General features: G+C 53.2%; 2 protein-coding genes, 1 long non-coding RNA gene and 1 other non-coding gene across 6 annotated transcripts in view; 2 read left to right on the forward strand and 2 right to left on the reverse strand.

The window, feature by feature from the left end:
• Positions 1 to 1,971, forward strand: part of CYB5R3 (cytochrome b5 reductase 3) — a 28,249-nt gene extending 26,278 nt beyond the window's left edge. For both annotated transcript variants that reach the window (XM_086712112.1, XM_086712113.1), the window contains exon 9: positions 804 to 1,971. In XM_086712112.1, coding sequence (XP_086568238.1) covers positions 804 to 976 — 173 coding nt within the window. In that variant the 3' untranslated portion in view covers positions 977 to 1,971. The remainder of the gene's footprint in view (positions 1 to 803) is intronic.
• Positions 1,352 to 5,999, reverse strand: LOC147578851 (uncharacterized). Of its 2 annotated transcripts, XR_015253251.1 has the most exons (3): positions 4,957 to 5,999; positions 3,221 to 3,371; positions 1,352 to 2,595 (listed from the first exon to the last, which is right to left on the reverse strand). It is a non-coding gene; the product is annotated as an uncharacterized LOC147578851 (long non-coding RNA). The 2 variants fall into 2 exon arrangements; XR_015253250.1 differs by having other exon boundaries at positions 1,352 to 3,371.
• Positions 5,537 to 5,686, reverse strand: LOC112863989 (U12 minor spliceosomal RNA). Its single transcript, XR_003223923.1, has one exon. It is a non-coding gene; the product is annotated as a U12 minor spliceosomal RNA (small nuclear RNA).
• POLDIP3 (DNA polymerase delta interacting protein 3) lies at positions 5,973 to 27,930 on the forward strand. Its single transcript, XM_086712111.1, has 9 exons — positions 5,973 to 6,131; positions 14,016 to 14,406; positions 15,306 to 15,392; positions 16,577 to 16,672; positions 18,414 to 18,593; positions 19,155 to 19,232; positions 22,021 to 22,150; positions 24,532 to 24,598; positions 25,559 to 27,930. The coding sequence occupies exons 1-9, from the start codon at positions 6,073 to 6,075 to the stop codon at positions 25,734 to 25,736; spliced, it is 1,266 nt and encodes a 421-aa protein (XP_086568237.1). The 5' UTR covers positions 5,973 to 6,072; the 3' UTR covers positions 25,737 to 27,930.
• Positions 27,931 to 27,942: the final 12 nt, after the last annotated feature.

Raw genomic sequence — 27,942 nt, forward strand, 5'->3', positions numbered from 1 at the left:
GTGGCTGTCCCGTTTTCCCAACACCGTCTGTAGAAGAGACTGTCTTTTTCCCATTGTATATATATTTTCCCCCCTCAGACCAACAGCAGCCCAGTGCCCTGTCGAGGCTTTATTTGACACCACTCCCATTGTACATTCTTGCCTCCTTTGTTGAAGATTAATTGACCATATAATCATGGGTTTATTTCTGGGCCTTCTATTCTGTTTCATTGAACTATGTGTCTGGTTTTATGTTGGTATAGATAGGTCTTGTTTTTTATCCAGTCACTTTTTTTTTCCTCTAATTTTTTTATTTTTACATTTATTTATTTTTGAGAGACAGAGACAGCACAAGTGGGGGAGGGGCAGGGAGAGAATGAGACACAGAATCCGAAGCCAGCTCCAGTCTCTGCGCTATCAGCACAGAACCTGACGAGCGACTCGAACTCACGAATCGTGAGATCATGACCTGAGCCGAAGTCAGACGCTTAACCGACTGAGCCACCCAGGCGCCCCCACTCAGTCACTTTTGATTGGAGAATTTAGTCCATTTACGCTTAGAGTAATTATCGATAGATACTCACTTACTGCCATTTTGTTAATTATTTACTGGCTGCTTTGTTCTGGGTCAGCCAGGCTGGGGCAAGGGATCAGGGCAAATGTTTGCTTCGGATCAACCTCTTCATTCTTCAATGTTTGTTGAAAGAAGGGAGGAATTCACAGCACAGCAGTTTAATGGTCAGGGGGAGGCGGTTTGGGGTAGGTGGGCAGTCGTTGGTCAGTCACACGGCCACACTGGGACTCACCTTGTCTCCCGCCTGCAGCCTGGGACTACAGCCAGGGCTTCGTAAATGAAGAAATGATCCGGGACCACCTTCCGCCCCCGGAGGAGGAGCCGCTGATACTGATGTGCGGCCCCCCGCCCATGATCCAGTATGCCTGCCTACCTAACCTGGACCGCGTGGGCCACCCCAAGGAGCGCTGCTTCGCCTTCTGACGGCCAGGCCCTGGCTGCTCGCACGCCTGCCCCGCACACTCACCGTGCCCCATCCACAGCCACCCTCCCCGCCGTTGTTCTTTAACGTCATTTCCCGCCACATCTCCCGCTGCGGCCCTGGGTGCAGCCCGCCCTGCCTGAGCTGCGGTGGTGACCCCGCTGGGCTGGTTCCCCCGAGGGACCCCTTTGGGAGCAGGGTGCTGTTATAGGCAGGCCACCTCCAGCCACCATCTGGCCCTCTTCAGTTCTTACCCGTGATGCTCAGCCCTGGCCCCGCCCTGCCTCCACCCCACCCACCCACACACTACTAGGCCAAGGCTTCCAGCACTGCGATCCACCAACCCCTCCCAGAGCAGACCGCAGTCTGGAAGCAAACACAGGTGTATGGGCAGCCCAGAGCTGCAGGTGCCAGGGACCCCCCCCCAGCCACCGGCTCGGGACCCTCACCTGCCACCCCTCACTACCTGCTCTGGGTCACAGCCACCTGACACTACATAACAGGTAATGCCAAAAAGTGCTCTCGGCAGGGACTGTGGGGATGAGAGTCTGCCCCCCTCCAGCGCCCAGGCAGGCCCCGCCAGCAGGGAGCTGGGCTCTCCCCGGGCTGGAGCAGGAGGAGGAGACTGGCCCACCGGCCCAGGGCTCCTCCCGGGGACACGCAGGCCCTCCGGAAGCCTCGGCATTTTCTGCAACACACCTTAACTTCGGGCAGCTTTGGGAGTTCCAAGCTGTCGGCCCAGCAGTCTCATGGGCTGCCTCTGGGCCCTGGGCCCCCAGCCCTGATGGCAGAGCTGAGACAATGTTTATTTATTCCTCTGCCCCAAACCCACCCGTCCTGCTGCCTGCGCCCCAGCATAGGGGAGTTTGTCTGAGCAGCGTTCTCAGTGACCTCGGTGTTGCCTTTAGACGAGGGTGGGTGAGCCTCTTGCGTATCAGCTTTTCCAGAATCATTTATGAGCAGAAAAGACATTGAAATAAAACTTTGCTAATACTAACCCTTCTGGGGCTCCTGGAGGCTCTGTGACTTGTGTCATTGTGGGGACGGTGGGGGGGGGGGGAGGGGAGGAGACAAGAAGGGGCTCGGCACTTATTTCAAACGTGTGTTTGTGTTTGTTGTGTGAAGTTTGGACAGTACGGAAAAATATACGCGGGAGAAAAGACACCGGACGTCCAGAGGCAAACGCCGACCGCCGTGGTGAAGCCACGTGGCCCACCCGAGGCCGCTGCTGTTGCCCCGTGTCACACGGTCTCCATAAGCCCACGTGGATCATGATTCATTATGTCGCAGATCCCCTGGGGTTGGACAGCTGGATTGTTTCCCACCTGTGGATTTTGAAAATGACAGCAGCTCTCTTCACTCTCCTGTCAGATGACTTGTTTTGTTTTTTGAGGATAGATTCCTGGAGACAGAAAGCTGGGCCAGGGCGCAGGGACACTGGGGTCCAGCCTTTCAATGGCCCCGCTTTTGCCCAGCCTTAGTCATGTCATCTCAGCCATGCAAGAAGCCCTCTCCAGCCCTGTGTTGTACAACTCCATGTGTCTGCACTGTTTTCCTTTTTGCTTTCCCCTCTGGTCGGCCCTGAGAAGCAGGGTTCATTTGAGGCTCGGCGACGAATGGCCTTCGGGTTGGAGGGGAGTCCTGAGTAAGGCAGGTATTGCTCCCCCCGTGGAGGGCTCCAAGGGGGTCCACTAGCCCCCTCGTGCCTTTGTGTCCCATTCAAGTGCTGGGGACTCGGCCGCGGCTGCCCCAACACACCCTCCCCGACTACTGGGGCACTGGTGAGAAAGTCCTAAGCCAAGTACCAGATGGTGTCATGAGTGAAACGGTAAATGCCAAGACAAATTAGGCCACAAGGCAACGTGGGAATGAGGGCTGGTTTCTCTGAAGAGACAACGAAGCTGGCTCTGCAGGGATAGGTGTTCAAGGTGGCAGGAACGGGGAGTGCAGAGGCGTTGGGTTTGGAGCAAGCTTGTGGGATTAACGTCAAGAAACAGATGGAAGAAAGCAGGTGGCTGAGGGGACAGAGGAAATGAAGCTGGAAAGGAGGCAAACTAGCAGTGTTCTAGAGGGTGTGACCAGCAAGTCCAAAGGCCCTGGGGCAGAGGTCTGCCGGATGGCTTCAGGAACACTGTGAAGGTCGGTGTGGCTGGAGGGGAGTGGGGGTGGGGTGGGGAAGTGCACTGGAAGAAACGCCTGAAGCCAAGCCACAGGCCCGGGAGCCCCTTTTTCCTCTCTTCTCTTACCTCTGTTCTGGCCCTGGCCCGCATCCTGGAGCAGGGCTGGGCTCGTTGGGGCAGCAAAGGGCTTGGCCTGGGAATCCCTTCTGCACCCCTACCATGTGCTGGGGACTCTGCAGAGCACTGGACTCGCGTTAGGTCTCCTCAATTCTGGTCCCTTTTGGAGGATGAGAAAACAGGCCTGAGGGTCAGAATGTACACCTGCCTGAGCTCACGAAGGGCTGTTCCCAGGAGCTGAGAAGGGCATGGGTTGGACCTGGTCTCTACCCTCTCACCCGGTCTCAGTTTCCCCACCCATAAAATGGGTGAGTGATCATGAGTCTCTACCCTCTCTTGACTCCCACCCTTTCAGAGTAACATTTACAGGGGCACCTGGAGGGCTCAGTCGGTTAAGCATCCGACTTCAGCTCAGGTCATGATCTCACAGTTCATGGGTTCCAGCCCCGCGTTGGGCTCTGTGCTGACAGCTTGGAGCCTGGAGCCTGCTTCAGATTCTGTGCCTCCCTCTCTCTGCCCTTCCCCCACTCGTGCTCTGTCTCTGTGTCTCTCTCAAAAATAAGGAAACATTAAAAAACAAATTAAAGTGACATTTATAACAGACCCTTTTAGCCTCCTGAAGTGAATTCGCAGGGAATATCACCAGCCTACACACAGAATTTTAAAAAATCAACACAAATCTCCAGCTATATTATAAAAGAGCAAGAAAGGAAAGGAACTTACAAAATGATGCACATTTCAGTGTGTAAATGCTGGCCCATGTCCCCCAGAAGGAGGGTGGGCAGGGGTGTGCCCAGGCGCGGAGTCCCTGGACTGTCACAGCCCCTAAATGCAACCTGACTCCCCCCAGTCCCCGCTGACAGGGGCCCGGATTTCCCAGGCGGGGCAACGTTCTTGGGTTTCCAAACAAAGCAGGACCCAGTTCCTCTGGCTATGGCGCGGCTGCATTCCCGGCAACCCCGTGCCTGTTCACACTGGGCAAAAAGTCCTGCGTGCTCTTCTTAAGCGAAACGGAGCGAAGCCCGGGCTGGGAGAACCATAACAGGCCCCACCCCTCCTGGAATGCCGCAGGCGTGGGGAGGGCCCACGCCTCAGGACTGCCACACCCTAGTCCCCAACCGCCACGTGACAGGATTCCCGGATCCCTGTCCCGCCGACCAGCCGACACCACCCTACGGAGCTCCGAAATGCCTCCGGGGAGGGCCACCCGCTGACAGCTGATCTCAATTCTTTACCTTACTGAACTGGCTTAAAAAATAACCCCTCGGTCACTGTTTTACATCGCCCTTAAGGCGTGTCGGGGCCTTAACTCCCGCGGTCCCCTGGCCCCTCCCTCGTGCCTCTGCACCTGCCCAGCAGGCGAGCCTGGGACCCTCCCTTCCTCTACCTGGTCCCCCTCCCCGCAATTCCTGGAAGGAGGAAGGAAGGGAGAGGCTAGAGGTCCCGCTCTAGAGCTAAGAAAGGGAAGGCCAGCCAGCACCCCACCGCGGCTGCGCTGATGGGACTTGGATTCCCTTCCTCGGTCTGGTGCCCAGCCCTCCAGCTTTATCAGCCCTTGCCCGCAGAGCTTCTGATGTCAGTCTGAATGGTGGCGTGTTCTGTCGACAGTAACTCCGCTGGCATCACCGGACTGAGAAATTAGTAACTCAGCACAGTACGTGCTCTTGGCTGTTCTAAAGACGTTGCGTGTATTATAATTATTTTCTTTTTCTACTGATCAAGCAACAAACATATTGGACACTTACCTCGTGCCGGGCTTAGCGCTGGGTCCTGGGGCGGCCTCTTCTATAGCAAAGGCAATTCCGCGTGTCCAATATTTTCAGTCTATCACGCACCCCTCGCAACGACCTGCTATTTGCCCCATTTTATAGATCAAGTAAACCGCAGCATAACGAGGAGAAGCAATTTGCTGGTGAAAGCCATACCGCCAAGAAGCGCGGCTCGAGGGGACCCAAGGGGTCCTCCAGCTGTCACCCCGTGAGCTGCAACGCGAGCGCCTACTGTATACAGCCGGTAGCCGCAGGCATCTTTCGCTCTAACCCACAAGTAGGCAGCTGTCCTTATTCTAGGATTCCAGGGGCAAGAAACTGGCTACGGTCGCCAAGCGGAAGGCAGTCCGTGAATCACTAAATCGAAAAACCGGGCCAACTTATTAGCAAGACAAAGAAAAAAAAACCGGGGATAATAAATGCCAAGTGCGGGGCTGACAGGCACCGAAAGACCTTTCTGCAGCCCAAGCTCTTACTTCGCAAGAAACCACCTACTCTTAAAACTGATATTTAACCAGAGAACACCGGTCTGTTTTTTCAGTGATTAGAGGGAGGACGGGCAGATCGCGACTCCCAGGCATCCCGCAAAGTAGGCGGGTCACCTTAGGGGCAACCTTTACCCGCTCAAAAATTCGTCTCACATTAGCAGTGAGGATTCGGGCGTCACCCCGAATCGTTATTTTCCTTACTCATAAGTTTAAGGCATAAAGAGGAGCGCATGTTACTCCCAGGGTAATAAATTCCATTCTCATTTGCCCTACGGTGAGTATCAGAGTCGAGCATTGAACTAAGAGCCCGATTCTTTTGCAGTTCGTCTCATTCACTAGTTAAGTTTTTATGTCGCTTTCCATTTTATTTCTTCGTCTGAGGAGAACAGGGAGCCGTAGGCCCCCCGACCGCCGTATGCAGATAAGTAGCGGCGTCGCAAAGGCTCACGGGGAGCTCTCCGCCCCTTCCGGTTTTTGCCCTGTTGGAGTTGTCGCGAGAGTTCGTCGGCCGAACGCCGGAAGCAGCTAGTTGCTCCTGAGCGGCCGAAGGGGCGGGCTCGAGGGCTGGAGTGTAAGCGGCTCGCGGCTCGCTCGGCGGTGCAAGATGGCGGACATCTCCCTGGACGAGCTCATCCGGAAGCGCGGAGCTGCGACGAAGGGGCGGTGAGCAGCCTTTTCTCCGTTCGGTGCTCAGGGCCCGCGGCCTAGCGGGGCTCGGGGCGGGGGAGGGAGCGGCCCGGGCGCGACGCGGAGCGCCGTCTGCGCCCGCCCCCTGCCGCAGCCGCGCTCCTCATTGGCTAGGCCCCGCCGCCGCTGCGGGCCCGGCCGCCCGACCGTCCACTGGCTGGAGGCGCCGTCGCCCTGGCGGGCCAGGGAAGCCGCTGGCCGCGGCGGGGCCGGGGCGCCTGGTTCGTGGGAGCGGCCCCGGGGGTTGGGGTGGGGGGTGGGGGTCGCGCTGGGGCAGGTCGCGCGGGGGGAGGGGCCGTCCCCGCCGGAAGGGTCTGGGGGGGGTCTCCGCGCACGGCCCCCTCCCGTGGGAAGACCGGCACGTGGGCCCCGCCGCTCCAGGATATCTGCTCGGCCTTAGAGTTAGGACGACTGAAGTGTAGCGGGGAAGTGAGTTGCTCGGACTCCTCCGATCTGTTACCGCCACCGCCGAAGCCGAGTCTCAAACCCAGAGCTTCACTTCGAAATCCTGCGTGCGCTTCCCGGCCCCGCTGCCTCTAACCCTCGCCTCCGAGGTGCGGCGTTTCAAGTTCTGCAAGCGCTTTCGAGTGTCTCTTGTCCCATTTGCTCTTTTCGCAACCGTACCGGCCAGGTACTGATATTTTCCCCATTTTGCAGATGAAGAGCTTGAGGCCGGGAGAGGTTAGAGAGACTTGCCCGAGGCCATTAAGAGCTGAGAATCGGGGCTGAGTGCCCTTTAGCAGCTGGCTGAGTTGACCTCAGGCCTGGGGGGAAAAAAAAAAAAAAAACAGGTGGAACTGGCCGGAGGTTAGAGCTTCTCGATGCTTGTAACTCCCAGTTGTCAGAGTAGACTGTTCTGGATCTGAGTGAGGAGACGATTTGCAGTGATGTGCCCCAGACTTCCTCTGGACCCTTAAGTATTGTTAGTCCTTTCCAGCTTTTATGGGCTCCAGTTCAGCTGTATGAAGAAGTGAGTGGGAACGTGGCCAACAGTTCTCCCGCACTAATTCAGGTGTCTTCCTAAATTGGCTGTAAAATACTGGCTGTAGATATTGTTTTCTCCCATGTCATTCACCCAACAGATGTTTGTTAATATCCCCCTGGTGCCTGTGGCTAGAAACTAGATCCTCGCTGTTGCTAACTGAAAGGGAGATTCCCCCCCAGCCCCCCACCCCCACCCACATGTCCACTACACCTGCTGCCTCCTCTGCAGAACTCAGCAGCCAGCACTCCACCTGGCTACTCCTTTGCAACAGGCGCACAGGAAGCATTCATTTGCTCAGCTGTTCTCTCCCGGGTCTTCCCCTCCAATAACTGGTGTGGAATTGGTGCTGGGTCCTCTGGCCACTTGTGAATCCACCTGGGTTTCATAGATTTGCTGGACGGTTGCTGAATGAACCAGCTTCCCAGGACACGCGCATATGCCATCAGCTCCCCCACGGCCCTGACTGCAGGCGGTCTGTACCGTCTGTTGGGTCTGTACTTTTTTTTTTTTTTTAGCGTGGAGGTGCACAGAGTCTCATGTTGGGCATTGGGTGGGGGATCCGTGGGATGAACACCTGTCTGCGAGCAGGCAGGCCCGGTGCCCTTCTGGGCCCATTGTTGGGTTCTGTGCCTCCCTGGCGAGATGACTTCTGAGCTGGGCAGCTCCCTCGTTTGTAAGACTGGTTCCTGGCAGGTTGCTGAGAAGATTAGATAGAATACAAAAACGTATATTTTAAAGTTTGTACCAGGTAGTGAGCATTCAGCAAATGTTGGCAATTATTGTGGATCTTTCCTTAAAGGAGTAGATGCCCAAACCCCTCCCCCCCCCCATGCGGGGTGGGGGGGGCGGGGGTCGGTAGGTAACCCTGGAGTCAAACTGTGAAGTTTGAGTTCCCTTCTCTCACTGTCCACATGAGCTTGTGCAAGTTACTTAACCATTCCTTACCTCTCTTATTTATAAAATGTGGATGATTCTTTTCTTGGGTGACTGTCAGGACTAAGTGAATTAATCTGTCTACAGTACTTTCAGAGTATTTGATGGTTCTAAGTGTTTGATACATGTTAGTTATGGTCATCATTATGGAAGGCTTTTAAGAAGCAACATCCAATTTTGTGTCACGATACGTGAGACAGTATTACTTTGCTATCATGTGAACATTGGAGGGGGGACCGTGCAGACAGAGACTAGTATGCGTGCTGTGTTTGGATTAAACCTGGTGGAAACTTCATTTTTATTTTACTTGCAAAGCCAACAGAAACTACAGCCAGGGTGTCCCTGTCAAGAACTGAAAGGTCTGAGCTTATTTCAGTGAACAAATGTCATTTCCTACAGTAACTGTATCCTGTCCTACATGCTTGCTGGAAGAACTGTCCCCTTCCTGGGACTGTGGAATGATGGTGCATGGAGGTCCCAGGAAGAACTTTGTGCTTGCTGGTTTATGTGGAACCTGTGACTGTCCCCAAAAACTTTCTTCTTAGTGGAAATAGCAAAAGAACCGGCGGAGATGTAAATCACCTCTTTCCCCACAGGTCATGGAATGTATTCATTCTTTAGAGCAGTCTTTCTGTTTTGTGTTCATCACACCTTGTGAGCCAAGAAAGGGGTCATTCTTGTTACTACCTGCCCCCACCCCACCCCCATTAATCAAAAGATTTCCATGATTAATGTGAAAATAGAGAAAGGGAGAGAATGATACTTCACTCAGCCATGGCGGGGCGCTGTCCTTCCCCCTGCACAGGACTCCCTGGGGACTTCAGTTGCTCAAGGCCCACGGATGAGTCTCCCCAGGAGGGCACTGGGCACCAGCTGCAGTGCGGGCCCGTTCTCGTCGTTTTTTTTCCTTAAGATCTGAGCATACTGCTGGTCACGTTAGCAAAGTCGCCCGCTCTGAGTTTAGCTCGCAGATGACAGCTGTCCGTCCACTGCCGCCTCCTGGTTAGGGAAGGTTCATCTAAGGTGGCAGGCAGCCTTAGTGGGAAGGTTGGACCTTGAGTATGCTGGAGTTGAGCAGCTCTGGGCCGGATGCCCTGTCTGGGGAGTCCTGGGAGCCACGGGGAAGGAGGTTGGTCTGCTTTTCAGGCCAGGGCTCTCTGTTCCTGGTACTTGGGGTTTGTTTCCTTGTTGAAATAAGATAAAGGAATTGTAGACCTGAGGCAAAGAGGAGGAAAGTTAGTCGTTATGTAACTTGGAGGGGAAGAATTGTGATTTAAAACAAAACATCTGCACAAGAGTCTCTTGGAGGGTAAGGGGATGGTACCTTGTTTCTTTGTGTCCGTGAAGCCCCTAATTCAGAACTGACTCTCGTGTAACAGAACTAAAGTGTGTTTCCTCCACATAAAGATGACCTCGACACACATGAACCGTGACCCAGAGATGCCCGTGGATTAAAATCCACTTTATAATAACAACCCAGGGCCCCACTAATGGGCCCGGATCCTTGGACTAGACATCTGTCCAGAGCCGGCTCGGGTCAGGGTGTGGGGGAGAGCACCCGGGGCTCCAGTGAGGTCTGGGGCAGGCGCTGAGATTCCAGGGTGGGGGCATTGGCTCTCACCCACAGCGCTCTCCCCAGGACCCCGTGGGGCTCCGGAGCCAGGGCAGAGCCGGGTGGGGCAGTTCAGAGTCCAGAGACTTGCTCAAAACCTCCCCTGCCCCTTCCCAACAAGTGCTGAGGCCAGAACGTGTTTCGGGGACCTCGGGCGAGTCTGCAGTGAGGCTGCAGGCGGAAGCCGGGCCAGACCAGAGGCTCCGCTGAGGGGCTGGGCTTTGTTAGGGAGCCCTCGGGCGGTTCTTGGAACCGGAGGGTAACACCGCGGACTCTGTGTTTTGGAGACCCGGACCTAGCAGGAGTGTTTATTTGAAAAATTCCTGATGACTAATGCCTGCCTTGTACCCAGCGCTGCTGCCCGCTGGGATGAATGGCTGTCCTTTCATGCAGGAGGAGGGGCGGCGATTATAAAAAGCCTGCACACTGAAGCCCCTAAAGCTGCTGGGAAAGGAGCTGAAAGGACTGGGGATTGAGTGCGGGGGACTGCGGGGAAGCGGCTCACTCGCGCTCCCACATCCACAACTACATGCCCTCCCTCCCCGATGGACCTTTTGTGCTGTTCACGGAGATAGAAAGACCGGCCCGAGGCATCTCGGTGGCCTTTCCTGCCAGACAGGCAGTGTGGCACATGGGGCCAGAGTGAGCACGCTGTGCCACGCTCGGTGTGTGTGTGCTCACCCCCTGGTCACTAGGGAGTGTGCTGTGGTCCTGGACGGGTCTGGGGGCCTAAGATCTTCCTTAGCCTGGGACAGCACTCCCCCTTCTTCAACTCCTAAGTCTCTGGTCTTTATCCTTGACCCATGCTTCATTTATTGGTGCTTTAAGTAGATGCAGTGAAGACCAGCCTTCACCAGGACATCGTCTGTGAAATGTGGATAATAACCTAATCCTCACAGTTGTGAGCGTGAAAGGAGAATATACGGGGGTGGGGCAGCTGTAGGGTCCCTGACACCACTTGGCGGGAGCTCACAACTGGAAAGCTCTTTGAGCCTTTTTTTATTCCCCTGGTGCAGGGCTGACCCAGGTGAGGAGATGGCAGGGTTTACAGAGGCTCTTAGTGCTGCAGGAGGTGCGGGCTTGGGAACAGGTCCTTGTGATTCAGCGCCGGCAACTGGGCTTGACCTCCCCCAAGGAGGGAAGCTTCCGGCCAGCCGGGAGGCGAGGAGGGAGTGCTCAGGAGGGCAGGAACCGGGGAACCCACCGGAGCTGTGAGGGCAAAGAGGCTGCAGGCTACGGTGGGCTGTTTGTGTGACCTTTGACACCCTCTGCTCTTCCCAAACACCCGGGGCCGCGTCTAAGTTTTCTTGCTGCCCCACAGGTGTGTCTGGCGGCTCGTGGTGTCCCCACAGGCGTGAGCCTTCCTCTCCTAGAGCGGGAGTGCTCCTCACCATGCTCTGTGTGGTGACTTGATTCCCCAGCCCAAAGCCTGTGGCTTCAGAGAGGTCCCCTGTGTGGTAAGCAGACAGTTTTATCTGGAGTGCTTTCCATTGACACTGGTTTCTCCTGGATCTGGCCAGTAAAGGTTGATCAAAATCCTTTTCCCCATTTTATGAGTAGGCCTTCAGTCGTAGCTCCTGGTCTGCACAGACAGCCTGTTGCTTTTCTTTGATGGGTGTAGGGAGATGTAGGGAGCTGAAGGCATTAAAAAACAAACAAAAACAGTGGGGTCACCTCACCAGCTAGTTGGGCCTGCGGGTAGGGCTTTATTAGGAAGCGGGTGTTGTTCCCTCCATAAACACCAGGGGCCCCTCCAGTAGCTGTGGGTTTCGGTGCCGCCAGAAAGCCCAGCTCCACTATTGCCGAGACCTCGCTGACCATGAAACTGAGGGCAGGCCACTCCAGGGGGGTGGGGGGTGCTGTCTGTTCCTCTCTCCCTCGTCGTGCTTGCTGGCCTCCCTAAACACCCCAGCCTTTTGGCTTTGCCTTTTTTTTTTTTTTTTTTTTTTAAGCCCCTGCCTCTACAGGAGAAAACGGGACAGGGACGGACAAGCAGCCCCACCCCCACCTTAAACCTAATCGGATCAGTTCTGTAAATGATCCTTTCTCTCTCTCTTCCACCCAGTTCCTGTATAGACCCACTGGAAAGTATTTAAATCCTAAAATAATTTGCTGTTTTCCAAAGAAAATTGGTCCGCGCATCACGGTCTCGGGCAGTGTTCTGGCATGCTGGGGGCAGCAGGTGTGTCTCCTCCAGTCTGAGGATAACCGGGTGAAAGTCCAGGCTTGCCTTGGCTGGTTCTTTGGGTACGCTCCTGCTGTGAGCACAGGAGCTGCGGGACAGTCCCCAGGCGGCTGCGGAGGCCCGCGGGAGTACTAGGAGGCCTCCTGGGAGGCCTGGACACAGATGTGGGAGGCCCTACGGGAACTTGTTTATTCAGCAGAATTTTGCCTTCTGACCCCAGGTCCGAGATTCTGAACACTGCCGTCTAATCCAGGACCACCTATGGAGTCAAAAGTGCAGATTCCCAGGCCTTCACCCAGATTTTGGATTTAGGAGCTGTGAGGACGGAGTCTAGACAGCTGTGTTTTTAAGCAGCTCCACCAGAGTTTCTAACTTAGCTCAGCCAGGTTTCAGCACCGCCTGTAAAGCACCGGGCCCTGAAACAGAATGAGCCCCGATCTCCCCTCCCAGTCCAGTGGGGAAGAGAAAACTAGCAGATGGAGTTGGAGGCACAGAGGAGGGCTGTCCCGGAACAAGCAGAGAAGGACGGTTTCCCTCAGAGGAGATGTTGCCTTGGGAGCCAGAGTCCCAGGCAGGGCACCCGCCGCGAGGGTGGGGGCAGTGGTGGTGGCGGCAGCGGCTGGAGTAGACCGGCCTCGTGGTGTGGTGGGCAGGGGGGGTGAGGGAGAAGCTTGCGGACCCCAGGAAGGACTTCCAGGATTGTACTTGGAAGAGCCTTCTCTTTACTCACGAGCCACTGAAGGGCCAACAGAGGAACCCCGCAAGCAAATGAGGCCTGTGTAATGGAGTTTGGTTCATTTCCGATTTTAACAGTTTCTGGATTTGACATTCTTGTTGTTGCAGAGTGTGATAAACACGTACTTGGTTTTATCCCTGGTTCCTGGCCCACGGTTCCTAAAACCCTGAGTTATAAGGGTGGTAGGAGCATCTTTTGTTCTAATGAGGTAGCTTTTGCTGGGTCCCTGGCTAGCTTCAGAATGGGGGCTGGTCACCAGGAAGACCTAGGCATGGTTCATTGGAACTTGCAGTCCTCCCCGCCCCCCGCCCTCCAGGGAGACGGAGGCTGTCCTCAATGGCCAGCCATTCAACCTTGCTTATATAATGGAACCTCTATAAAAACCCCTGTACAGTGGAATTTGGGGAGCTTCTGGGTTGGTGAACACGTGTATGTGCTGGGAGGGTGGTGCACCCCAAGAGGGCATGGGAACTCCGCACCCCTTCCATTTGGCTGTTTCTGAGTTGTATCCTTCATAACAAACTAATGGTAGCGCGTAAACTATTTCTGCTGCATTCTGTGAGCCACTCTAGCAACTTACCGAACTTGAGGAGCGGGCGTGGGTCCCCCTCAGTTTTAGTCTGTCAGAAGGATGGGAAGCCCAGGACTTGGGAGTGGCATCTGAAGTGAGGGCCGTCCTGGGGGACTGAGCCCGTAACCTGTGGGGTCTGCGCAGACTCTGGGTATGTTGTGTCAGAGTTGAATCATAGGACACCCGGTGATGTCTAGAAGGTTTGAGAAGCGTTGATGTCAGAAGAACACCCACACTTTTGGTGTCAGAAGTGTTGTGAGTGGAAACAATTCAGACAAAGTGGCTGTTTTTCTTTTCTACCTGTTAGCGGGTGGCTCCTGCTCCCAGCCCAGTGGGGATCTTGTGCTGGCCCTGGAGACCTGGACCACCGAAGGCAGGCTGGTGTCTTTTGTTTATCATTGAATCTCTCCAAGCCTGTTTGACCCACCCCACAGGGTGCTGAGAGGGCTGACTGAGAGCAAGCCTGTGAAGAACTTTGGAAACTGAAGTCGTTCTTCCCCTGTGTGGGGTTACAATATTTGGGGGATATGCCTTTTTTTGGGACCAGCATCATTTGGAGGTTATTGTTCCTAATGACGTCTCAGAACACCTGGTCTAGGGAGGAAACCAGTGTGTTACCTGGTGATCGAAACCGCCAGGCCCCTCTTCCGAATTTTATTTGCAATGCAAAGTTAAAAGTCATGAACCAGAAAAGAAGTTTCAACATAAGCCTGTTTGCTCAGCGAGCAGACTTCTGGTTTCTCCAGAAACTCCCTCTCTTCCCAGTATTACGATGGCTCTACTTCCATGGGCCGCTCTCGACACCCAGATCCACTTAAGGTGCAATTTGTACTTGCAGTCTCAATGCCAGACCAGGAATTGGAGGTGTTCGATCTCGTGTTGGGACCCAGCAGAGCCTTCTCAGCCAGCCAGCACGCACAGCCACCTTCCAGCAGAGGTTTGATGCCCGGCAGAAGATCGGCCTCTCAGACGCCCGGCTCAAGCTGGGGGTCAAGGATGCCCGGGAAAAGCTTCTGCAGAAAGATGCTCGGTTCCGGATCAAAGGGAAAGTGCAGGATGCCAGAGAGATGCTGAACTCCCGCAAGCAGCAGAGCGCGGTGCCCCAGAAGCCCCGCCAGGTGGCCGATGCCCGGGAGAAGATCAGCTTGAAGCGGAACTCCCCAGCCGCCTTCATGAGCCCACCCATTGGGACAGTGACCCCTGCCCTGAAGCTCACCAAAACCATCCAGGTAGGCGTGGCTCTCCTGGGAAGGCGGGAACAGGCGGTGGGGGCCAGGAGTGTTTGGGCAAAATGACAGCTCTCCCGAGTGTTTGGATAGTAACCCTGTGAGGGAGGCGGGGTTTTCAGCGAGTTTCGCGGAGAGGAAAGGGGGCTGCGGCAGAAGTAAGTGACGTTCTCAAGAGAGCTAGCGATGGAGGGAAGAGCAGGGAGAGGACGGACGCCGTGGAGCACGCGCTGTGTGGCAGGCACTTACTTATTTCTCCTGCAACTCTGGGATCATTACCCCAGTTGTTTGTTTTGTTTTGTTTTTAATTTATTTTTGAAAGAGAGAGGGCATGAGCTGGGGAGGGGCAGAGAGAAAGGGAGATACAGAATGCAAAGTGGGCTCCAGGCTCTGAGCTGTCGGCACAGATCCCGACGCGGGGCCTGAACTCACAAGCCGTGAGATCATGACCCGGCCTGAAGTCAGACGCTCAACCGACTGAGCCACCCATGCGCCCCATTACCCCAGTTTTATAGAGAAGACTCGAGGTCTCAATTGTGAATTATGGTGCCCAGGGCTAGCACAACCGGTGAATGGGAGGACCGGGTAGGAGCCTGGTCACACCCGACTCCTTGTCCCATGCCCTGGCCGCTAGCACAGCTGCCCAGGGGGTTGAAAACAGTATCCTTCAACCTTCGCAGCAACCTTGGTGACAGGAGTAGCGGCTGCGGATGTATCGAGCCAGGCTCGTCGAGCAGGATGACGAGGCTTTCTGTCACTCCTGCTTTGGACATGAGGCACTCTAGGGCTTTTTACCACAGACCCAAACTGAGCGCTACCATACTTCACGTTCAGTGATTCCTGACGCATGGAAGGACACGTGTGGACCCCAGGGGATGAATTCTGGTCTCTGGGTTTTCTAGGTTCCACAGCAGAAGGCCATGGCACCCCTTCACACCCATCCTGCTGGAATGAGGATCAATGTTGTCAATAACCACCCGGCCAAGCAGGTGAGAGAGAGAGAGTGTGTGCACACGTGTGTGTTTTGATGGACTCTTCTGAGTGGATGAACTGAGGCCTGGCCAAGGTTCCCAGTGTGAAGAATTGGAGAAATTACATTTAGCTTCTTGCAGTTTATGACTTTTAAAAAGAAACTTCTTATGGGGGTGGGGGGGGTGAGTATTTAAGGGGCAGAGAGGCAGATTGAAAGTCTTCTCTTTTTTATTATAAAAGTAGTGTGTGCGGGGGGCGTCTGGGTGGCTCAGTTGGTGAAGCGTCTGACTTCAGCTCGGGTCATGGTCTCACAGTTCGTGGGTTTGGGCCCCGTGTTGGGCTGTGCGCTGATGGCTCAGAGCCTGGAGCCTGCTTCGGATTCTGTGTCTGTCTGTCTCTCTGTCTCTCTCTGTCTCTCTCTCTCTCTCTCTCTCTCTCTGCCCCTCCCCAGCTTGTACTCTGTCTCTTTATCTCTCTCAAAAATAAACATTAAAAATAGTAGTATGTGCTTAATACAGAACACTGCAAAACAGAGAAAGATTAAAAAGGAAAAAAAAAGTCCCTCTTGGTCCTGCTCTCCAAAGCCAGCTGCTGTTGAAATTCTGCCCTGGTTCCTTTTAAGTGTCGTTATTGTTTAGTTAATGCATAGCTGTAGTTGTGGTTATATTATTATTCGATTTTCTGTCATTCTGTTTGCACTTTATAACTCAAGCACTTCTCTGATTCACATTTACTGTGAACGTTTTTAATAACTGCATAGTCCTTTGAGCTGATGTTCCAGTTTACTTAAGCCATTTTCCTGTAATTTTCACTGTTAGAAATCCTTCTGTGAACATGGTTGTGGCTGGAGCTCTTTCTAGGGGTTGGATTTATTTCTGTAGGCCAGACTGCCTGGGATGGACTTTCTAAGCCAAGATTGTAAACAAACATCGCAAGTGTTTCTAGGTGTTGCCCACTTGTGGAGAGGAAACTCTAATGTACCTGGAGGTTGCAGCACTTTCGTGGGGTCCTTGTGGGTGAGGAGCCAGCCTATCAGGATTTGAACCCTGGCCTCCCGGGCCAGTCTCCCCAGGCACCCCCCCCCCCCCCCCACACACACACACCCGCTTTTCCATCCATCATTCACCTCCATGTCTTGCTGTCCTTGTTCCAAAGGTCTGTCGAGAGCCCGTAGGCCACGTTAGCTGTTCTTTCTTTTCAGAACGTATACGACCTGGAGGACGATGATGACGCTGTAGCTCCCATTCCCAGTAAACAGATGAAATTTGCAGCCTCAAGCAGCTTTCTCCACCACGTGGTAAGGCATTTTATGTTTTTCCTGCACTCGCCATGCATAGCAGATCGGGTGGGTGGGAGACGTGGGCGAGTGTATGGCCTTTCGGTTCCGAAATCTTTCTTCCTTTGGGTGCTAAGGTTTTCGGAACTGGAACTGATCCAGTGGCTGGTTTCATAAGTGCTGAGACCAGAGTGGCCGGTGATCGTGTGCAAGGGCCCGCAGCTAGTGAAGTGTGAGGCTACACCCTCCAGTTGCTGCTGGAGGCACTTCGGGGGAAGTGTGAGATCACACGGGAGGGAATCCCGTTTTCTTTCCTCTGTGGCAGAATGTTCTGTGTGTTCTCCTTCCCTCCAGTTCCATTTTTGAAACTGGACTCCCCCAGTCGGTGTGAGCAAGAATAAACGACCTTGCCTGTGCTCTCCACCACGTGCAGCCCGCTTGCAGGGCAAGACTGGGTGCTGGTCAGATGCCACGCAGAGAAGCAGAGAGAGCAGTATCTGGAATGGCAGGGAGGCCGGCGTCAGCGGGTATAGCCGGTTACGGGGAGGGCGGCCAGGGGCCACCCGAGCCAAGGGCCTTTGTTTGGCCTGCAGAGACCCAAAGACTCCGTGTTGTCACTGCGTTGAAATGTGTGGACCAGTTTGCACCTGGTTACCACTGAAGTTCTTAAAGTGATGCGTGAAGCTGAAGGTTGCCGATTTGTTACAGGCACTGGGCCTTTGCACTGGTTGCATTGCTGAGGTCTGCTGCCGGGGGGGTGTCGGCTGGCTCGGTTTGTGGCTCACCCTGATTGAAAAAATGCAGGGTTTGTGTGAACCAATTTAAGACTCCCCTTCCCACCCACCCGGTGAGGTGGGTACTACTGTCGTTCCTGTTTTACAGATGAGGAATCAGGCACAGAGAGGTTAAATACAGTCAGTATCACCCAGCTTATAAATAGTGGATCTGAGATTCCAGCTCAAGCAGTCTGGCTCCCAGGCCCTGCGTATGACCCCTACACTCACTGCACTGGCTCTCAAGACTCAGCAGCTTGAGAAATGTGGAGTCGAGCGTGAGGAGTGGACACGTCATTTGATTCAGAGAAGCTGGTGAATCAGCCCTGCCGCTTCTGCCTCCGACATCTTTTTCCTCAGACGCGCTAACACCCGGGAGTTGACTGGCTTATATATCCAAGGGACCACATCCCCCGTCAGGGACAGCAGGGGAGGGAGGGAACTGCGTCTGCTGGTCTGCACCTACCAGCTCTGGCAGCCTGTCCCTGACGGTCTGGGAGCTGATCGGGCCAGGGCTCTGCATGGTGCCTCTGTGTGGTCGAAACGGGGACCAAAAAGCTGGGAGTCTGGGCCTTCTTAAGAGTGGGTTCCTGTGCCTAGCCAGCGCAGAACTGATAATCAGCCCATTGTGTGAGAAGCAGGTCTGGGAATGAACTTGACCCCAAACTCTCGGCCTTCTGCTTAGCCCCAAATCATAGGGTTTTCATAAAGCCTACACGGTATGGGTCGGCCTGTGGCTTCAGATCAGGCCTGCATGGAAGTTTCTCACCAAGGACTTCTGCACTAGAGAGTGGCTTCTGTGAGCACAAACTGTGTTTCTCCCCTCCCGCCCGTTCCTTGGGGGAAGTCCCTGGCAACCTTTTTTGGCTCCAGACCTCTAAGGGAGTTGTGGAGCCGGGAGGGCTCGGGGGTGGCGGTCGTGAGCCCCTTAGGGCTTTTCTCTCCCCTTCTTCTCTAGCCCCTCAGATTCCTGTCTGCCTCTTGTTTAGGCCGGGCTGAGCAGTTCCAAGTTCTCCGTGTCCAAGGCCCTCCCTCTCACCAAAGTGGTTCAGAATGATGCATACACAGCTCCTGCCCTCCCCTCCTCTGTTCGAACAAAAGCCTTGACCAACATGTCTCGGACGCTAGTGAACAAGGAGGAGCCTCCCAAAGAGCTGCCGCCTGCTGAGGTGAGGTGAAGGTGAAGGAGAGAAAGCGAGCATACCAGTGGAGAGTCAGGCCGTGCTGGGTGGGCAGTGTGTTGTGCGTACCGTGTCGCGTCCTCACGGCACCTCCGTGAGGTAGGCAGACGTGGCCACCTCCATTTCACAAGCGAGCAGACCGAGACCCGGTGGCCCCTGCCCTTCGGTTGCCTGCAGGCGAGTGGGGAGGACAGAGGTGCAGACAGAGCAGTTTTGTCTGGCGGTAGAACGGAGGTCTGTCCAGAGGAGAGCTGCCGGGAGCACTGAGGACAAAGCATTGGTCCCCTGGGCAAGCGAGGAAGGCTTCAAGGAGAAGGTCCACCTGAGCCGGGTGGGTCTTGAAACATGAGTGGCATTCCGTGGAGAGGCTCAGAGGCCTGAAAGTGTCTGGCATATCTGGGAGGTGATGAGAGGTTCCGGCCCTTAGCGTGGGGTGGTGGGGCCTCTAGGGGGGTTTCCTCTGGGCCTTCCTGGCCGCTGGCCCAGAGCACGTGCTGCTGTTGAGCGCATAGCTGTTGTGTGACTTCTGGTAACTGTCTTGTCTGGCAGCCTGTCCTCAGCCCCTTGGAAGGCACCAAGATGACAGTGAACAATCTGCACCCTCGAGTCACTGAGGAGGACATCGTGGTGAGTACTGTATCCTGCCAGAATCTTACATCTCAAGCCGCTTCTGTGTCAGGGGCCCCCAAGACCACCGCCAGGTTTGCTGGTTCTTTAGGAGGGCTCACGGGACTCCGCGTGGAGTCACGTTAGGCCCAGGGTTTATTACAGGATCCAAAGCAAAATCAGCAAAGGGAAAGGCTCGTGGGGCAAAGGCCGGGGGTCCAGGTGCAAATTTCTGGATTCTTCTCCTCGTGGAGTCAGGACGCACTCTCTTTCCCAGCAACGAGTTGTGACGCGTGAAACCAGGGAAGCTCATTACAGATTCAGTGCCAGGGTTTTTATTAGGAACTAGTTACGTAGGCACCCTCTGCCAGTGCGTACCAGCATTCCAAAATGCCCCGGAGGAAAGCAGGTGTTCAGCATAAACCACATCGTTTGCACAGTTTAGGCTCAGTGAACCACTCTTATCGATTAGGGTGGTGGGAGTCCCAAATTCCAAGTTCCCAGACACCAGCCAGGACGCAGCCTTGGAAGCCGGTCTTTGAGAAGATAGCAGTCGGACCGGCTGTGTCAACTCTCTTCTTCACAACTTCTAAATCAGGGCCAGGGCACCGTGCTGGATGGGTCTCAAATGAGATCCTCTTGTTCCGTGGCGTAAAGTCCGGTGGTTCCTATCTTCCTGTGAGCCTTTGGAACTTCTGCCTCCTCCAGGGGTTTTCACGATGATTCCAAAGTAAAAGGAATGGGATGGATTGGTGTTGCTTGGTGGTTGGCTTTTCTAGATTGCCCTGGTCTGTCCTGTCCCACCCTTAGTTCATGGACAGAACCTAAACCTGGGAAGCAGGCGGCCGGGTCCAGCCGGCACTGCTTGTCTGCCTCGTTTTCATTTGGGCGCCAAAAAACCCCACCATAAGTTTAAAAGTCCAGGTCCCCTTTTAGCTGTGAACTGTCAGATCACGGAATGAACGCACCAAATTCAGTCACAGCCCATAGTGGCCGCCTCGCTTGACAGTGGTTTCGGTTGTGAAACGTGACTGCTGTGTGATGGCTTTGAGAAGGAAGCAGGCTCACCAGGGAATGGTATGCACGGTGGAGGTTGTAGCCTACTTTGTCTAATACTTCATGAATTAATAAGGGATTAAAACATTTTTTTTCCTGATTACAGAAGTAGTAATAGCTACCATTTATCGAACACTTGTTTTTGTTTTTCTTAAATTTATTAGAGAGAGAAAGGCGCACACACGCGGGGGAAGGCCGGTTGGGGGGGGTGGGGGGGGAGGGGTGGGAATCCAGAGCAGGCTCCGCATTGTCAGCACAGAGCCTGACACGGGGCTCCATCCCAGGACCATGAGATCGTGACCTGAGCTGAAATCAAGAGCCAGACGCCTAACCGACAGCCACCCAGGCGCCCCTATTGAGCACTTACTAGGTGGCAGGTACTTTGTATGCAGGGTTGTGGAAACTGACTGCCTGTGCTCACCACCACGCAGAGTAAACTGCTGGTAGTAGCCACCCTCCCGTCTTTACCGACACAGGTAACGTGTGGAGAACAGCAGTAATGAAGTTGGGATCACGCTTAGTATTCGGTTCCACATTTTGGTTTTGGAATTTAACATTTTCCACTTTATCATTAAAAACAAATCATTCCTTGGGGTGCCTGGGTGGCTCGGTCGGTTAAGCGTCGACTTCGGCTCAGGTCACGATCTCACGGTTCGTGGGTTCGAGCCCCGCATCGCGCTCTGTGCTGACGGCTCGGAGCCTGGGGCCTGCTTTGGATTCTGTGTCTCCCTCTCTCTCTGCCCCTCCCCTGTTCACGCTCTGTCTCTCTCTCTCTCAAAAATAAATAAACGTTAAAAAATTTAAAAAAAAAAAAAATCATTCCAGGGGCGCCTGGGTGGCTCAGTCGGTTAAGCGTCCGACTTCGGCTCAGGTCACGATCTCACGGTCCATGAGTTCGAGCCCTGCATCGGGCTCTGTGCTGACAGCTCAGAGCCTGGAGCCTGCTTCGGATTCTGTGTCTCCCTCTCTGTGTGCCCCTCCCCCACTCGCGCTCTGTCTCCTTCTGTCTCAAAAATAAATAAACATTTAAAAAAAATTTTTTTAAATAAAATAAACCAAATCATTCTGTGACTTTTTTGTAAGCCTTTTTGTCCTCATAACAACCTTGTGAAGGGAGTTACTAGTGCAGAAACGGCATGGGTGGGAGTCGGCCTCCGTGGGCCATTTCCATGTTCCTTCTCTGGCCTCACCTCCTGCTCTGCAAGACACGATGAGGCGTCAGAGGACATGGTGCTGGCAGTGACACGTGTACAAAGCACTGCCCTGAAAAATGACTTCACTTGGGCTTTCAGCAGCCCTGGGAAGTAGGTGAGACCTTCCTTTTTTTTTTTCTTTTTCCCCCAGAAGAGAAAACTCATTGTCAGAGAAGTAACTTGCACATTCCCAGGGGACAGCAACCACTACCTGTGATGAGCCTACATGTTCCTTTTCATGACAGAGCTCTCAGAGAAATTCTGTTGAGACAGTGGATGCCGAAGCAGGACTTTGGGATGCCCTGGTGGGGGCGGAGGGACTCCAAGGCTTATAAGCCCAGACCCATTTCTTGCCGCCAGCTCAGCTTGTCCCCTCATCTGGTCCCACAGTGAGAGGCACCTAAAATGGCACCTCCCTGAAATCCTGGGCATTGGGCATATTCAACTGGAGTGTAGCCACCAGTCTACCCAGAGTCCCTTGGAGTGTGTGAACGGCAGGCAGGCAGTATAACGGCCCCAAATTCTCCTATGATGCTGCTAACCCCTCTTGTTCTTTGCAGGAGCTTTTCTGTGTGTGTGGAGCCCTCAAAAGGGCTCGGCTGGTCCATCCTGGGGTAGCAGAGGTGGTCTTCGTGAAGAAGGATGATGCCATTACGGCATATAAGAAGTATAACAACAGGTGTTTGGATGGTGAGTCCGGGAGAAAGCAGCCACCTTACCGTCCTGCTGCTCGTTGGTATCAAGCAGCAGGCCATCAGAGTAGGCCTTCCTCTGAGATGGGGGGTGGGGAGGGGCTCCTGGTTCGTTCATCCCTCTGGGATTTCCTCTGCACCAAGAACATAGGGACGTGCAGTACCCTGGGCTGCCTGTTTTACAGGTTTTCATCCAGCTCTACTCCATAACTCTAGCAAGCAGAGAAATGCCATTTCTCCATGGATAGTTCTCTTAAGAGGTCTTGCCGGGGAAGCCAAGAGTCCTAGCCTCCTCCTTCCAGATGTTGGTCTGATTGCTGCTAGGAAACAGGTTCCTAAAAGGCCTGAAGCCTTGTCTAACTGTTAGCACCTGGGTGAGCTCTGCTTCTAGGGAGTAAGCTACTGATTTTACTGAGTTCAGAGTCACATTGTTTATCTCGGGTTAGCCTGTAGAGAGAAACTCTGTCTGCCATGCCACTTTTCTCCACTGTTCTGTTCTTTCTGTGTTTATTGAATAATTTGTGTATTTATTGTGTACATCGATGCAGAGACTAATAGACAGCTGGTGGGGTTTTGACTTGCGTTTCCCTGATGGTGAATGATGTTGAGTGTCTTTTCATGTGCATATTCACCATTTGTATATCTTAGAGAAATGTATTATTTGGGCTATTTGCATACTTCTTGAGTTTAAAAGAATTTTTTTTTAATGTTTGTTTCTTTATTTTGAGAGGGTGGGGATAGAGGGGTAGAGAGAGACAATCCCAAGCAGGCTCTGCGCTGTCAACACGGAACCCAGTGCGGAGCTCGATCTCGTGAGCCGTGAGATCACGACCTGACCTGAAATCAGGAGTCAGATGCTTAACCAACCGCGCCACCCAGGCACCCCTAAAAGAATTCTTTATATATTTTTAATATGTGTCTTATCAGATAAGTGATTTGCCAGTAGTTTCTCCCATTCTGTAGGTTGTCTTTTCACTCTTGTGTTCAATGTATGCATTTACAGGTGTATGTTTTCCTCTAAGCAGGGCCTTAGCTACATCCCATATATTTTCGTATATTGTGTCTTTATTTTCATTCACCTTTGAGTATTTTCTGAATTCCCTTGTGATTTCTTCTTTGACCCGTTGGTTATTTAGAACTGTTTTGTTTAATTTTCATATATTTGTGAATTAGCCAAATTTCCTCTGTTCCATAAGTGTTCAAGGAGAATATGTGCTTTGCTGCTGGTAGATGTCTCTTAGGTCTAGGTGACTTACAATCTTCTGTTTCCTTTTTGGTCTTCTGCCTGGTTGTTGTATCTATTAATGAAAGTAAAGTATTGAAATCTTCAGCTATATTGTTCACTTATTTAAATTCTGCGGTTTTGCTTTGTGTATTTGAAGGTCTGTTAGTTGCATTTATGTTTATAATGGTTTTCTTCCTGGTGAATTGACCTTTTATCATTACAAAATGTTCGTATTTGTCTCTAGATAACATTTTTTGTTCTAAAGTCTGTTTTGTCTTATATTGGAATAGCCACTTCAGCTTCCTAGGGTTGCTATTTGGGGAATATGTTTATTTCCATCCTTTCACTTTCAACCTTTTTGTATCTTTGAATCTAAGGTCTGTCTCCTATAGGTAGCATATTGTTGAATTTTTTTTTTTTTTTTTTAAATCCGGTCTGACCGTCCCTGCCTTTTGATTGGATTATTAATCCATTCGCATTTAATGTGGCTTTTTTTTTTTTTTTTTTTACATTATATGAATATTTTCTAGTGTGGTATTTTAGTTCCTTTAAAAATTTTTTCACCATGTTTTTTGAGTCACTATCTTACTGCTCAAGGGTTCATAGTGTTTGTTGTAACTTCTCAGAGTCTATTTCAGATAAATACCGAATTCTAGTGAGATATAAAAGTGTTACTCCTACTTAGCTGTATTCCTTCTTCCCCCCTTTCTTGTGCTGTTACTGCAGTGCTAGTCACATAGCGTGCAAAGTAGCAGCGCAGTACTTGTCACAGTTAATTCTTCATAGACGAAGTAGAAGTGTGTATATTCACTTTTGAATTCTTTTTTCACTTAGTTTCGTCACGTAAACATTTTCCTTTACTGCTTCACAAAGAAGTTTAGACTGCGTCACAGAGTTCAGTGTCTCCCTTCCTTTCGGTTCTCATCTTCTGCTAGAAGCAAGGAATGTTGGCCACTTTGCATTTTGGTGCTGTCATTGCTGAGGTTTCATAGCCCTCAGCCTGGGATCCCCAAAGCCTGGCCGCTCCACCCCCAGTCACGGTCACGGTCACGGAGCCAGAGCTGCCAGTGGTGGGTGCAGAGGTCACAGCCCTTGGCCTTTTGTCCTAGGCCGAAATCTCATGGCAGAGCTTTCTCTTTTTTGCTCTTTTTCAGGACAACCAATGAAGTGCAACCTTCACATGAATGGGAACGTTATCACCTCAGACCAGCCCATTCTGCTGTAAGTTCCAAAGGCAGTGGTGCTGGGGACAGAGTGGAGCTTATCTCCTTGTTTACTCTGTGTGATTGTCTCCTCTCCTCGGGGTAACTTGCCTGCAGAACCGCTTTCCTCTGTTCCGTTTCCTCCGCTCTGCTGGCACGTGGTCAGTCGGAGTGCTGAATTTTGTACAAAGTGAGACATCTTGTCATTTCCGCAGGGGTTGACCCCACAAGCTAGCGTTAAGACCTTGTCCTCAGCTTTATAATTTAGAAATACCTCAGAAGGAAGTGGAGAGCAGGCCACTTGTGTCCTTTGTACAGCTGTGTGCACCACCCAGGTGATTGGAAAACTCCCACCTCCTTGTCATTGACCCTGATGGAGACAGTACCCGGTGCCAGCCCTGTTTTTTTTTTTTACACCTGCACATACATGCCTGGCCCAGGACTGAAGATTTTTCAGAGCCTGAGATGCATAAAATGTAGCCTGGCAGGATATCTTTTATAGGTGAGGAGACAAAAACCTCAGGAGGATATTAGACTTGCCAAGGTCGGTGGGGCAGGCAGACGGACGTTGAAATTTAGAAGGACCAGGATTTGAACCTTAGATATTGAATTGTGTGATTTGGACAAGTTTTTAAAGCTGTATTCCAGGAATAAGTTGTATTCTGAAAAATGAGGGTTTTAATGACCTAATAAGTTTGGGAACCATTGCGCTAAACGGAGTGAATTCAGTTTCTGTACTTCAAGTCTTCTCCAAATCCATACTAAGCTGACGTGTGTGACCACCCCTCAAGGACATACGGAGCGTTTCCTAAACCTAAAACCCCTGATCACAACAGGCTACAGAATGTAATGAGATCAAGGGGTGTGGAGAGCGTTATGTTCGGCGCCCAGCTTTTGTAACCTGCTTGGTAAATGGTGGGTTCCCTCCCCATCCGAGGGAGAACTGACAAGGATTTTGACTCTTCTCTGCTCTCCACAGACGGCTGAGTGACAGCCCCTCAGTGAAAAAGGAGAGTGAGTTGCCTCGCAGGGTGAATTCTACTGCCTCCTCCAACCCTCCTGCCGAAGTGGACCCTGACACCATCCTGAAAGCGCTCTTCAAGTCCTCAGGGGCCTCTGTGACTACACAGCCCACAGAATTCAAAATCAAACTCTGAGCAGGGGAGTGAGGCAGCCAGAAGCAGGGGCAGAGGAGGGTGGCTCTGTTTCCTAAAGCGAAGCTTGTGACCAATGGGCCGTCGGACTGGAGGCCCCTGAGCGTGGGAAGGGTCGCCAGGGGTAGAGAGCTTCCTCGCTGGACGGAACCCACCTTTCTGTGTTGTGTTCTACCCTGTGCTCCTCTGTGCGTTAATGTTTCCTGTAGTCTGTCTCTTCTCCCTCCACCTCATCACCAGGGTAGGCTTGTGTGGCTCAGAGCGTCTCTACCCCTAATTTGAGCCCCTAATTTGAACTGATTCCTTGTCTGAAAATGATACCCTAAATTCTCTGGGTGGCTTTCGTGTGGCCCCATGCAGTGCAGGGAAGGGCCTCTTTGAAGGACACTTTTTTTCTCCAGGAGGCGAGGAGTTGCCTCCCCTTTCTTGTTTTTAAACTTTCAAGCGGAGTGAGGAAGGGCGCCCCTGCCATCCTAGCGGAAGCCAGGTCCACTCCGGAGCTGGGCCGCTCACCTGCCTGGTCACTGCAGGCGGCCTGGGTGCTCTCACAGCCACTGGCTCTAGACCCGTGTGGTCGGGCGGGGCCACGCAGCAGGGGCGGCAGGGGGTGCTGCTGCGCCACTAGGAAGAGCCTTCCCGGCCCTTGGCTTCGAGGGCCTGTGCCGTCTCAGGTGACTTGGTGACTTCTCCAGTTCACAGTTCCCATTCTTTGGGTTAAGCCTAGTGCCCCGCCCCAGCTCTCAGCCTTCTCAGTATCGTTGCGGGCAGGGGCTGGCCACCTTCCCAGTGCTCACCTGGCACGGCCCTCTTCGTACCTTGGGTGCAAGGCTTGGGTGCAAATGCCAGCTCTCCACTAGTTGGGTTTGTCTTGTTTTTTTATATAAAGGTCTGGCTATTATTGTTCTGTGACACTGAGGGTCTGGGGGATTATTTGAATGGGAGTAATGTCTTGCTCCTGGCTTTTTCTGGCCTCAGATGCCTGCAGGACAGTGGGGATGCTGAGAGAGGCACAGATCCAGCCACCACCAAGGGGCACTGTTCCCATTGTTGGGAGTGACCCATCCATTCGTGACCAGAGGGGTCTTTTCCTGCCTTGGCAGTAAAGGGCACAGGAGTGGCGGGTGGCCTTGGTGGTGGGGGGTGGGGGGTGTTGAGAGAGCAGAGCAGCCCTTCCAGGCAAGCTGGTAGGTTGTTCCCTCAGCGTGGTTCCAGGCAGTTGGGGCAGAACCGTAGCCCCCAGGGGCAGCCCCTGAATACCAGGACAGCATGGCTCCAGGGGCATTCTCCATCTCCGCTGCTGCTTTGTTGGGACTTTGAGGGAATCCGGGCTGGGAGAGCTGGAGCGAGCTGGGCAGCAGGGCTCTGGAGCGCTACAGAATCCGTAGCGAGTGCCGTGAAAGGCACAAGTCTAGGAAGTAAAGGGGACCTGAGACACTAAAGAGTCTTTCATGGCCTGCTTGGGGCCAGCCCAGTGAAGAAGAGTCTGGAAACTCATGTTTCCAGAGTTCTGTCGGTAAGCAGGAAGGACTTGGGCTGTGAACACTGTGCAGCCCTCCAGCTCTGAGGTCCCTTGGGCCTTAGGAGTCCAAGGAATGTACCTGACGGTGCCCCAGCTTCCAGCTCTCTAAAGGATGCTGCTTTTGTTCCTTTCTTCCCTTCTCCCCACTTTGCACGGGTGCAAACTTAGTTCTCAGCATCTGGAAGACATTCCTCCTACACTTTCCCCTTCTTGATCCATGAGAGCACCCAGAAGGCAGTAGGACCTGGTTTTTCAGGTACTGCGGACAGTCGGATCACTCCTTGGACTCTGCTTCAAGTAGGGATGGTAAATCGCCTGCCTGCATATGGCTTCACCCCCCCCCCCCCCCCCCCCCCCCCCCGCCAGTTCCGGGCCAGGTGCTCCGGTGATCACAGAGTTCACAGAGCCCAGCTGCAGCCTCTTGGCCATCTGGGCCCTGTCCTCCGGACGGCCGTGTGGTCCTTCGCAGGGTGGAGCCTGTTGGCCTCCCCTGCTTCGTAGGGTGTCGTCATGGGAAATGGAAGAGAAGGTGATGGGCCAATCCTTGTGTCCCTCCACCTCCCACCCCTCCACATTCCTCACGTGTATCTCTTGTTCAGAAGGAGAGGAAGAGACATTAAGGGATAGAGGAGACTGTATGTTACTTACCCATTTCTGAATAAATATTTGTTATTCCTACCTTTGAGCTGT

This window comes from Puma concolor, chromosome B4 (genome assembly GCF_028749965.1).
Source record: "Puma concolor isolate L17-30 chromosome B4, mPumCon1.1.hap2, whole genome shotgun sequence".
Taxonomy (NCBI): Eukaryota; Metazoa; Chordata; class Mammalia; order Carnivora; family Felidae; genus Puma; species Puma concolor.